Source organism: Phaethon aethereus (assembly GCF_964289735.1).
Source record: "Phaethon aethereus genome assembly, chromosome: 4".
NCBI lineage: Eukaryota > Metazoa > Chordata > Aves > Phaethontiformes > Phaethontidae > Phaethon > Phaethon aethereus.
In genome coordinates this window covers 16,207,834-16,221,269 of record NC_138578.1, presented here as the reverse complement: position 1 = coordinate 16,221,269, position 13,436 = coordinate 16,207,834, and the positions used below count along the sequence as shown (strand labels likewise).

The 13,436-nt window shown below is 37.2% G+C and overlaps 1 protein-coding gene across 4 annotated transcripts in view; it reads left to right on the top strand.

Moving 5' to 3' along the window:
- SLC10A7 (solute carrier family 10 member 7) overlaps positions 1 to 13,436 on the top strand; it is a gene marked incomplete at its 3' end in the record, with an annotated part of 144,118 nt that overhangs the window by 104,929 nt on the left and 25,753 nt on the right. For all 4 annotated transcript variants that reach the window (XM_081999051.1, XM_081999050.1, XM_081999052.1 and 1 more), the window contains one exon: positions 4,182 to 4,265. In XM_081999051.1, the coding sequence (XP_081855177.1) occupies positions 4,182 to 4,265 (84 nt within the window). The remainder of the gene's footprint in view (positions 1 to 4,181; positions 4,266 to 13,436) is intronic.

The following is a 13,436-nucleotide window of genomic DNA, read 5'->3' as shown; positions in this document are numbered from 1 at the left end:
ATGAAAATTTGTGGTAGCTTTTTCATTAAATGTCGCATTTTATCTTCCATAAGAGGTTCCAATCAGATTATTTTTTTATAGCTAGAAATCAGCTTTTTGATTCGATGATGTTTTTACACCAGTTCTTACAGTACTACTTCTGTTTGTTTGCCTGTGAAGAAAGGTTCATTTTTAGACATGGAGATTATTATAACAAGGAGGGCAGCCAAATACAATCAGACATTTTAGCATAATGCTAATTTTGGTGCAATGCAGATCATCTAGGTGGTGGTGTGTTTTTTTTTTTTAAATTTTGTTTCATGACAGCAAATGGAGCACAGAACTTAGCTTGATCCAACTAAAACCTGAGAAACAAATCATATTCATTCAGACAGAATATTTGCATTTGTAATTGTGTAGGGAGGTTTGATTAAGTTTATATCAAGCTTTTTGTTTCCTCTGTTCCTCAGTTCTCATTTCTTTATCAAAATGGATGTGATAACATATCCAAGTTCAAAGGAAGCCTGGAACCCAGGCAGTGTCTGAGAGTCCATGAGACACTTACGTTTGTGAGCCTGATGAGTTTGCATACTACAAATGTTGAGGCAGTCCTGGTCAAGTTATGCACCCATTAGCTGTGAGTCCTTTAGCATTTGTGATTCCTCATGGTTAGCCACTGTATGTCCAGAATCTGCATTAAAAAGTTCTTTTCTTCTGTGTAATTCAGATGTTCCTGCCTTCTTTTTTCTTCAGCCTTTATCTTATCTTCTGTGTCTCTCTGGGAATAGATTTAAGTTTAAGGTAGTACAAGAGTTTATAGATGCTGTCTAACAGATTCTGATAAAAACAAGTCCACTGAAGTTATTGTCATAATATACCGAAAGGAAACAAAGTTTAGAAGTCTGTCTGAAGAAGTCAGTCAGTACCATAGGTGAACAGGGAAGTCTAATACCATAGCAGTGCATGAAGGGGGAGCAGAGCCTAGCAAACACACTGCTTTGAACCACCATGCCCTGTGGTATAGCCGAGTGTTAGCACTCTTAAGGACCCAAGAAAAAAGTTAGCTCCATGCAATTCTGTAGAAAGTAGTGAAGGTGCTAGAGACTGGCAGAAGAATATGATTCTCTGCTGAATCATACGGTAGAGAATCAAATACATCAGATACAACTGAAAGAGGATCAAAAACAGTACGGTCATAGGATCATACAGGAGAGGAGTCATATTAGAAGCAGAAAAACTCGACTTTTTCTACAAGGAGGAGAGGGTTTTTTCCCCTACAGACCACGTGTAGTTGAAGAACTTGCTTCCTCTGAGCAAAAGGAGGATTAATAAGTCATTTAGGTATTTATTCATGTTGACATTTTGGACTGATATGTGGATTCCGTTTCATTTAAAATGTAGTAATGATGAGATGGTTACCTGAAGTATTTTTTGTGGTCTGAGTTGAGCCTGAATGGGTGAGGTGAAGTTGATAAGGTGAAGAACCATATCAAGATATAGAAGGTTGTTTCTTTGAATAAAGTAGTTTTACTTTTCCTAGGTAAATTGGTTGAGCATCCCAGCACAGTACCTGTAATTCACTTTCTAATTATGTAAAAAAACCCAAACCAACCAAACAAAAAACCCCACCAAAAACCCTACACCCAAAGCAAAACATATCCTTATATGTACCAAATGCTTAAGAACCTACAACAGCTTGAAGACACTGCCTTTGAAGTAATATTTTAAAAGCTGGCAAGACTACTGCTGTTTGAATGGCTGCCTTTTTCAGCAGTGTGTTATATTGTTGAACAGTTTTTCACTCCTGACTTAGAAACTGATTATGTATCCACTGAGCGTAAAACTTTAAGTAGGAAGAGAAGTCAAATCAATGTTTTTATAAAAATGCACAAGAGCCACTGCCAAAGTGTCATTGTTTTGTGGAGGTATGCAGAGGGTCCTGGCATGCGGTCTGCTTGGGTAGATTCACTTGTCTGTGACCCAGGCAGATTTTAAAGTTTAAAAATCTTCCCTTTCACTTGAAAAATCTTCCTTGAATACACAGTAAGTAATGCTTTTAGCTCCTCAGCATGTAGCAAAAAATAAGTCCAAATACTGTTTGAAAAACTACAAACCTTTTAAAATTTCAGAAGCTTCTTACAAGAATTAAAACAAGAAGGAGATCATGAGTGGTACGATGGAGTTTTCTGCTCCACTTTCTGCAAAGAATCATGCAGAGAGCCCCATGTACCTTGGGAATGGAGTAGCTGCACTGCCTGACTTCAGGTACTCATGTGGGTGATCTGAATGTTCCCCTGCAAGCCCTTACTTCTCCCTCTTGCCTCCATGGGAAATTCAGGCTCCTTAATCCCAGCGCTCTCCCTTGCACCCTACTAGCAGACCAAGAGTCTCAGTGATGACATCATCTTCAGGTCCTCTCCAACTGTCTTCTGTGCCCACATGGTTAAAATTGGAGGCGATGGGGATGGGATACTTTAATTTATTAAATGTCCAAACTGAGTCTTACCTGATTGTTGCCAGTTAAGGTAATGCATAGGAAACAGCCATATCCCATATATTCTGCTCAAGGCTCTCTGCCCAGAGCGTGTTCAGAAAGGGACATATGAAAGGAAGTGATAGAGTCTGCTTAATAAAAGAGTAGGCTTGGTCTGATCCCACTCTCTTAAACTCTAAACTGGCTAAGCAATGCTCAAAGTACCACGATGTCCTAGTGTCAGAAGTTAATTCCATGTCATGCTATTTCCCAGTTCTTATGTCATCTGCCTGCACCAAAAGCTTAGCCTGCATACAGACAGCTCTGCTGGTGCGTACACTGTCTTCCCAAGCAGTGCATATATAAATGGCATTTACAAAAAGCAGTGCGTATACGTGTAAACCACTGCAAAAGCGATATAACTGGCGTTTTCTCATCAGCTTATTTTCTATAAGCAAAGACTGCAGTTGTACATTCCTGAATAAAGTAAAATACTTCAGTGTGTGAAATTTCTGATTTTTCTCCTCTTTGAATTTCTGAAGAATCTGGTTTTATGCCAAACCCACTTTTATGGCAATATGTTGATTTTTATTGATAGAGTTATAGGAAGTGACTACATTGTATGATCACCTTGTCTATCATGCCTGCACATAGCTTTGAAAGGATGATGAGTGCCAAAAGTATAATGCAGTCTGAGTGTAATTTATGAGAACAACGTATGTGTGAATGTTTTAGGAAATCAGCATTGTTTAGATGGAGCCGAAAAGATTCTGAACTCTGTCATCATTTTGAGAATCTTTAAAGTGAAGTGCAAAATATAAAATAATGTGGATCTGTGAAATCCTCAGTGTTATGTCATTTACCCTCATCACAAAGCAAATGATTGCCTGTGGAAGCTCTGAAACTGCTATTTCAGTCGTCTTACTATATATTTCTTAATGCATAGTCTATTGCTGTTAAAGATGTGTTAAATTATGTTAAATGAAACTTTTCAATGACCTAGCATAAAACAAGTCCAATCAGAATGTAAAAAATAGTGAATGTTTTCATAAGCGTTTTGAAGTAGGTTGCAAAAATCTTACTGTTTGGTTCACCTTTCCTACTTGCATCTTTAAAAAAATACTTTTAATATTTACAATTGTAATTAAGAGATCACCTACATGAAGGCTAAGCCTGTCACTGGTTAGTTGTTTTAATGAAAGAACAGTTACATACTTGCAATAGATCTCTTCTCTAACATAATTGAGGAGATAATATAGTGAAGACATTAACATGTTTTTTTGTTGTTGTTGTTATCAATTTATTTATTGAAATAAGTACACCAATTTTTGTTGCTTGATATTTGTATAATTGGTAAGGTTAGTTGAGCCAACTGCTTGCTTAGGAAGATTCACTCCATGTGAATCACTTCCCTGATTCACTCATTTTAGACTATCATCTTACAAATGCTTATATGAATAACTTTGCATATATGTGTAGCAGGGTTTCAATGAAATGAATGTTGATGCAACTGTTACCTTAGGTTATAGAATAATCAAGCAGAGGTTGTTTTCATTTTGTTATTGTGGAATACCAAATGCTTTATTGTGACTTAACAATTAAACATGTGTGCACATACTTCAAAGTTTTATGCATAAAATAGAACGTATATTAATGTGTGATATCTATGTATAAAATTTACAGATACTAAGAAAAAATGCAATAGTAATGGTATATTTTTATTTTGTAGCTTGGATCATCCTCCTCTGTGCCTTTCACATCTATATTCTCGCAGCTGTTTATGACTGTTGTAGTCCCTCTTATTATTGGACAGGTATGTCTTTTAAATATACATTCTTATTTAAAAAAATAAGATAAAGAGAGCTATCTTAAAGACAGACTGGCAACCTGGTAAGCTGCCACATAGGAACAGCCTCAGGATAGTAAAGTCTAATATCAGAGAAAAGATGCTACAGTGCTCCCTGGAGCCACATTGATCTTTGTTGAGATTGAGCATCTGTCCCTCAGTACCACAAACATACGCTACTGCATATCGAGAAGGGAGTTTGTGAACATAAAGTGGGAAAAATGGCAGCCCAGACTGTGAGAAATTTCAGCCTCATACAAATGAGCTTTGAGAATACTATATAGTCCTTTTGTCACATGCCCTTTGCCTGGATGATGAAGGAAGTTCTCTCTGTGTAGTATCTACTGCTAATTACAGAAATAAAAAATTCTCTGCGTTAAAAAACATATAAGGGCTAAGCAGTCAGAAGTTAAGAAATAATCAAATTAAGTGCAAGCCATTTTGCATGTGCTTTACAATAAGGGTTTTAATTGCACAATTGCAAACTTCTTTCTGCATGATTCTCTGTCATTTGTTACACTGGATGGAGAGTATTCATGGAATGAGCAGCTGTTCAATATTTCATTTTATACTCATTATTCATATTGAAACACAAGGCCTTATTTTTCATGGCATATGATTGAAAACTTTCACTGAATATAAAGATATGAATTGCAGTATAAGATTTTCTGTGACACTTGTCTCTGTAGTATCTCTTTTTTTTTTTTTTAATATTAATTATTTTTTTCTCCGTCACGGTGGGAAATTGCTATATTAAGACCGAAAGTTGTCAGAAGTGTCCACTATTCTTGGACACCAAGAATTTGGAGTTTTTTGCAGTTCATTCCTAAGGGGTATCATTGCTGATTCTAGAATCCAGTTTAACTCTGGGTTCAGCTGGAACTTTCTGAATTTTCTCAGCCTAAAGCAGACTTGGAAATGGAAAGGTGGTTAAAATGTAGGTAAATGGAAGTGGAGTCTATACAGGAACACCCTGGACAAGGTTAAGAATATCTGTCATTGCCTGTGCTATGTAGAATGGTCAATCAGTCTTGTATCAAACTCTAATTGCACAGTTCAAAATTGGCATGTGCTGTAACTTAGCAAAGTCCTACTGAAGTCTGTTTCTTATATGGTCAAAAAAACCATTAAAGTCTAATAAGAAGATGAGCATGATAAGCATGATAGTAGCCACCAGCATCAGTACCTGCATAACCTGGATGTAACCATACCATGTGTAAAATGAACATAACCTTTGTGTCGCTGAAGACTACTGAATTGCTCACATGCTTTGAGTTACATGACTAAGAACCTCCTTATTAATTTGGACCACAAAGAGTTGCTGATGAACCTACCTGTGTATCACATTCTTATCTTGTCAAAGTTACATTGTCTCCACCAAAAGTGTACAAGCAAAAGTACTTGAATCTTCTAGTCCTGAAAGGTCCAAAACCAGGAAGCTATTAGTTGGAAATTTCTAGGAAACAAATAGCATGGCAGCAGATCTAACAATAAAGTAACCTATAGTGATAAAGTATCAGCAATCTGTACTGCAGTGTAGTAAGTCTGAAGATGATGGTAGATTGCTAGACAAAGTGATTGCAAAATTTCAAGAGGACTTTCATCATCTTTGTGCATAATGGAGTGTTACTTTGGCAAGATGTTACAAGAAATTGCTACGTGAGCTAACTGGTGGAGTTGGGGTATTTTTTGGCTGCCGCAAATAGTAAGTCTAAGTAACATGAATTGAGCAGTAAGCATATGAAGTGCGTGCTCTGAATGATCAGAAGTTCAGAATCAGAGTTGTGGTGAGACTGAACTGAGAACAGATGTAATTTTGGAGTTCTGATAAAGAGTGAAAGAAAAAAAATAGAGAATCTTAAAGCTTGTGTAACTCAATCACAAATTTATTTAAAAGTGTGGTTTTTACAAATACGCTTCAACAAAGAAATAGGATGATTCTCCTTTAAAAATGTTTGAAGCAGTTTCTGGAAATTAATTATCAACAGAAATAGCTTACATTCTTCTAAGCATAAAGACTTTGTTTCTAAGGTTATTGCACTTGATTATATCTGTACAGAGGATATGGAAGAGAGGAAATGCTAAGGACAGCTACAGATCAAAAATTCCAAAGGTAGTTCACCTTGATTAGACAGAACTGTACGAAGGTAAACCAACCTGCCCAGATAGGAATAGAAGCTATTTCTGAAGGTGTATATCCAAAAATAATGTGTAGTAATCAGGGAAAAACAATAAGCAAGAAAAGGACTGCCACCAAGAGGTACAGCAATGGGTCTGCTTGCCCTTCATCCGGAGGTGGCATGGATCTGCTCCCAACTAAATGGGAAGTTTTGCATTTAGTTCATAGACCACTACTCACTTGTTACTGAACCGTTGCACAACATGCAGCACAGCAACGTAATACTGCTTTGTGAATCACAAGTTGCCTACTCTGGGATTCCAGATGCATTAAGAGGTAATGGCCCACAATTCATGAACGACAGTTTCAGCAACTGCTTCTAATTTATCATTTCATGCCCACAAGGTCAGTTCCTTACCATGCACAGCCATACTGTTCAGCAGAAAAAGTCAGTGGAAGAATGCCTGGTAAGGTTACCTGGGAGCAAGGGTTTGATTGGGAAAAAAATGAGCTTGGAACCTGCCTGCTTGCAGGATTGCATCTCTTCAGCCTTCCTAACTCAGCTGTGATCAACAGAGGCTTTGAGCTCGATCCACATCAGTATAAAATAGAGAAGGCTGCTTAAAGGAAGCATTCTCCAAGGGCTTTGTTTTCCTTTAAAAAAATCTCGCCTCTGGGAAAACCTGTGTTGCCTAAATGCTCATTGCCTGAGCAGGCTGCAGAGCCGGTTGTTTGAGCAACCCCTGGGATATAAGCAAAGCGGATGAGAAGGTGCTTTTAGATTTGTTTTGTTTGGGGTTTTTTGTTTGCTTTATGGCAAAATGTATCAAGAGTTTTGGTTGCTTGGCTGACTTGTCAGAATTTTTAATGATGGCTGGGAGAAAGGAGTCACAATAGTGTAATTGATGCTTATTTTCTGCTCTTTTTCAAACAATTTTTCAGTGTGGCAAGACTGCCGTTGACAGGAGTCAAACATGCTTTTCTAGCCACTGACAATGAAATGTGTTGGGGGGTGCAGGTAAAGGCTCTGCTCAGGTGGTGGCTGCCATTTGTTAGGTAAAGAACGAACTGTTAAAGGAGGAGGAAGATAATTATGTTATCAGAAAGGCACTGAGTCTTACACATAGCTGTTACTGATAGATGGTCTTCAATAAGGAGGTTTGCTCTGTTTTTTGCCAGAGATGTGCAGGTTGTCTAAACCTAAAAAAAGTTGTGTCCTGCATCCTCTGTGTCTACAGATGTGTTTTGCTAATTGACAGTATGATGTTACTCAAATCAGTATTGATAGTATAATATTGTATTTGTATTTATAGAGTAACGAATAAGACCTTTCTGACAAGAGGTGTTGAGAAGAGACATAACCGATAGAACATTAGATCTTTGTAAAATACTATAAGCTTTGAAGATCTGTAGTGTGTAAGAGCTGCACTATGGATTGTGCACCACTCTTGTATACCTCTAAGGGGAATTTGAGAATACTTGTTATACGATGAACATGGTAATAGATATTTCATGGAAAAGATTTTTGAATTTGCTCTGGCAGCTTGAAGTTCTGATTATTTTTTTCCTGGGTAGCAGAGTTCCAATGAAGATTGTGGCTCCTGAGCTGTTGTGATTTTGCTGAAATAATTGTTTCCTTGGCTATAGATGTTGGTAATACTTTTAGCCAGCAAAACGTAAGGTTTCGAGAAATGTCTAAGCAGTTTCTTCATGACTAGTTGTGAGATTTGGCTGAAGACTGTTGTTTCTTTGCTGATTTTTTTCTTCTGAAGTGACAGATAACAGGAACAGTGAAAACCGCTGCAATATTTCCTTTTCCCTTTTTGCAGACTTTCTCCATTCTCTACACCTAAGTGCTTGTGACAGACTTTTATTTTATGTTTTATATTAAAGACCGATTTATGATTAAATGTTAATGAAATAGAATTTTCACTGTGCTTTCATTATATTCTACTAGTTTGAACATTTTTCAAAGCAGCACACCAAAACCCGCTGTTTTCTATGAATAAATAATAAAAAGCTTGTCTGTACATTATCATTCATGCATTCTCTGGTTGCCCCATTGGTAATTTGTCTGCCAGCATAAAGTGGGCACTTCACATTAAACAGACCTTAACTAAAGCTAAAATTAATGTTATGATTCTAAGTAGTTCTTCCCAAATCTATAAAATTAAGTCAGTTGTACAGAAATCCTTGCTGAATCTAGTCACACACACACAAAAAACCCCTTGATGTCCTACAAGTAAAGGATTTTAAGTGCCTTCTGCATCGTTGCCCAAAATGTTCCAGAGGAGTCCTATCAGCATTTGGGAGGCGTGCTTATAAACACAGCTCTAAAAGGGTGCTACGTTGCAATACAAGTTGTCAGTGAAATTGAAACTAAAAAGCTTAGCAATGTATTTATTTTTAAAGAATTAAGAAATTGAAAGGGGAGGGTTGGTGGCAGCCGCTAGGGAGTAGAAGGAACTATTCACCTAACCCTAATGTTTGTTTATAGTGGGTGGATGGGAGAAACAATAGTTAAAGAAACTCTTAATAAAAGGGAACAGCGTCAAATCCTTTCTTTCTTCTGACTTAAATCCACATGGAAGTAAGTCCTACTTTCTCTTCAATGTCCAGGGCAGCTGCAGGGAGGAGGAGTGGTACCCTGGGAGGGATGAGCGCTTCTGGAAGCTTATTGCAGAAAACTGAGATGGCAGATAAACAGCCTTCAGACCACGGTTCGCTCCCTTCTGACTCAAAACAGGGAAGAGAACCCAGTCTCCACAGAAATGCAAAATATGAAGAAAACGTGCTGCTGCCACAGTCTCCCTTTACACTTTTGCCATGTTGCACCTGTTTGTAAGGTTTTAAAGCAACAGTTGTAAATTACCCCAAAATGTGAAAGTTAATTCTGAAAATGGCCTCGTGAGTTTTATAAAACTTGCTTTGAAGGCGTATATGTGTCAGGAGCTATCTCTTGGGAGTAAACTGACTGACATAATGGACTAAGATAGCTTTTAGGGGAGTTTGGTAAGCTGGAGAAAGCAAGCAAGATGCTTGTAAAAAAAGATTTTTTTTTTTCCCCCAGATTGCAAAATTGGGGTGTTTTTTCCATCCCATCTTCAGGAAAGAAATATTAGATTGCACACTCCATAAAATAAGGATAGATTTGACATTTGTTGATGTCCTACAAGGTATAGAAAGGTGGGTGAACCAGTACAAAGTTTGGGACTTTATAGCAGTATATAGGAACAGTGAGAATGCGTGCCTTCACACAGGTACGGTCCCTATAAAATTATCAGAACAGGGTCTGGCTGAAGTGATATGAGCTCTGCTTTGGAAAAGGGTCTATGTATTTGAACTGCAATGCAGACCTTGGATATATGGAGGGTGGCTATGCTATAAAATCTGTGAAGGATATTCCATTTTATGTCGTTTCTACAACCTGCATAATCTCCCTTCCATTCCAGTATCTGATTCTTTCTACTGGTTTTCACAGTCACTGTCATCTTAGTTTACTTTTTTTTCCCCAATTTTTCCCCCTTTCACATCTTCCAAGCTTCACTGAAGTAGTTCCCAATATCCCGTGCAGTCTTCTTTCTTGGTTTGCCATCACTATGTTAGAAGAGATATTGAGAAGTTATTGAACTGTTGCAAATATCTAGCCTGACTCCAAAGCTTTTCAAAAGAAAATTTTGCATTGCAGAGTTCCTTGCAAAGGACTGTTACTATAAGTGGTAACAGTATTAGTTAAGAATTACTTAGGAATCTTACCTTAAAAGACAAAGTAAATAAGGTAACTGCTGCATTTAGGTGTAGTGATAATCCAGCATAGTCTCAGTTTGTTTCCTTGTGTTTTTCAACACATGGGGAAAGTGACTTGTGTTTGTTGAAATGGTAAAGCCCTGGGTGTTTTTCCCAGGTACTTGGAAGTATATACAAATACATAATAAACAAGAGGAGCAGAAGTACAGTAAAAACATTGTAAATTCTGTTGAAGATTAAATCAGTCCAAAAGAGTTGATAGTATAAGGAAAAATCTGCTTTGTGTAATGATGTAAATACCAAGAGATACACTTGTTTGTATAATGGAAACAGAAAAAGTGACTTCATAACCATTTCCCCTGTTTTTTTTCATTTTGTGGGTTTAAAAAAAATTCAGTTGAAGACCTAGATAATTTTTAAAAGATGTACTGTATTACAGATGTCAGAAATTATTCCATTCCATATACATGGTGGGGGAGCTCCTTGCCCTGTTTTGTTCAATTAATAATGAACATTAATGAATTACATTGTTTATTGCATTTTTTATCTTGTATGTCCAGCACTTGAGGCAGGTGGAAACTGTCTAGCTGTATTTTGCTGACAGATTTCTCTGAGTATACCGTGTGACTGTTATGAAGCTACAGTTAGATAAGTGAATTGTTTTTCTATAATATATCTTCTTCTATTTTCATATATGATCTTCCAACAGATGAGCATTATTTACCTGCTTTCCTGGAATAGCGGATTGTGTTGCTTTGTACAGGGTATGTTAAGTGAATTAAGCACATGAGCAGTTAGCCCATTTGCTTAGGGAGGCTGGCATTGAGACAAGGAGGTTATGGCAGGATACAGAGCAGTCTGAAGGAAAAATACTGTGGATGTAACCATCCTGCTAGAAGAACCAAATTGAAATGGGGACACTTTAATTCATGTGTAATTACATTCCTTTGTTGTTAAAAATTAAATCCTGGGCAAGAGGAAAGTTTGAGCCTGGAACTGTTTTGAAGCAAATATGAGCTGATGCCTTTCCAAAAACCTTTGGTGATTGCCAGAACATAATCACCAGGAGGTAGTTACCTGCTGGACAGATTTATATTCTTTTATCATCTAACTTTTCTGTGAATTTATCAGCATCTTTCATCATGCAGGTTATTTATAAAATATAACCTACTACCAAGTTTTGCTTCTCTTCCTCTCTTCTGTCCACTAAGCCACAGTTTAAGGGAAGGATTCATGATGCACTGTTCTTTCACATGCAACCTCCAGGTCAACCATCAGGAATTCCTTGTTCCTTGAGGCTGGCCTTTAAATCTGCACAAAAATATTTGCAGTTCATCATGCTTCATGTGATCACTACCGCAGGACCATTGGCCCCAAAGCCTTCCTTGCAGAAGTAGTCCTGCAGGAGTCTCAGCAGGGATACAGGTTGCAAGGCTTTTGTACCTTGAGATTTGTACCTTAAAAATTGTGCATGCATTCTGTACAACATGGGCACATCCTGCAGCATTTCCCCCTGTAAAGTATGTTTTTAAATGCTTTTATGTTTCACATAATGATTATTATTCCAACATCTCTGCCTTCTCCCTCCCCCCCGATGTTGTTTTAACTGCATTTTTAAAGTGAGGAATTCCCTTTCACGAGGAACTGTTGAATCATTGCATCTGAAGAGTACTCCCCTTCTTGCTCTTTTCCATCAGTGTGCCAGTCTAATGCTTCTATTTTGGATGTCAGTCATTCCCATTTCTACCCCAGGCTGTAAGTTCATCTTTTCACAGGAGTATCAGTTCAGACATTTTCTCAACTGCTTGTTTCTCCAGTGCTTGTCACTCCCTTGTCCCCTGTTGTACTGGTATGTGCTTCAAAATACTGGACTTTGTCATTTCAATGGAGAGGTGGCACATCAGTATAGTGCCTGAATCTGGCGTCCTTTGTACAGGCCATAACATGCAAAAATGATTGTGTTAGCTTTTACTTTGTTTGCAGGCAAATGAAGCTTAATGTCTCTGTCCAGGCTCCAAATTACCTATGAGATTATTTATTTAATCATCTCAATCTGCATTGCTCGTGGCTTTTCAACCCCTGTTAGACTTCCTGTCAGAGAGTGCCAGCACCACAGAACAACAAGGTTTGCTGGCTGGCTCTGTACTTTATTGTGTGTAGTCTTTATTGTATTTGTGAGATTTATTGTTATTTCACTACAAATCTTCATAAATTTTTTTTAAGTTCTGTGTTAACCCTGAAAAGTTATAGAATTGGGTTGAGAATTAAAATGCTTTCAAAGCATCTTTGTCCTCAGACAACTCTGCAGGGCATGAATAAGTAACAAATGGATTGTTTTTCAGTCAAAATGCATCAGCTAACATGAGTTTCCCCGTGAAAAATCTAGTTGAGTTTTTACAGATACCTGTAGGATTATATTTCTCCACTCTTAAGTTATACATGACTTTAGATTGCCTTGAATCAACCTCTGAAATTATAGATCATCTTGAACCTTGTGAGAAGATCAAAATGTATGGGATTCTGTGTTAGAAAGGATGTATTTTGTCTGTGTTTTTACAGTATACATTTAGCATGACACTGGGTTGATTAGATGATTTCCTGAAGCCACAATTTAGTTCTTCAGGATCTGACTATGTAATTAAAAAAAAAAATAATAATACAGTGCGCAGTAAGAAGCCATGCTGGTATTTATGGTTGTTGATTCATAATAACCCCAGACTAGGTAGAAGTGGATATTTAAAGAAGATATCAGCCAATTGAAGATTTTGAGGAAATACTGCTTGTGATTTCATTTTTAAAATGTTTTTTCTTTCTCTTACATGTCAGTCCATGTTAAATATGTGCATAAAGTTATTATTGTAATATATGTTATAATTACACGTTGTACAGACACGAGATTATAGTTTTCATAATAAATACCACCAGTAGAAGTTGTACTGTGGCATAATTAACCATCACTTTTCTTTTTCAACATCTCGTTACTTTCAGTATAAATATTCTGGAAGGAACATAATTAAATAGGTGGTCTTAAGTGGCTTTTCTTTTTTCCCAATGTGACCTCAATTTATGGAATAATAGGATTTTTTTTTTTAACTTCCTTAGAAAACACTCACTTTAGAGGTGAAAAACCTTGCTTTTTGCTTCTGATAATTACAGAGTCCCAAATCTGCTCAGATTAGACTAATCTGATCTTCCCATTTGATATCTTTCACGCTGCGCACTAAATGTCTTCACTCAGCTTTCTTGCCTCTCTTTCATCACTGTAGTGGTTT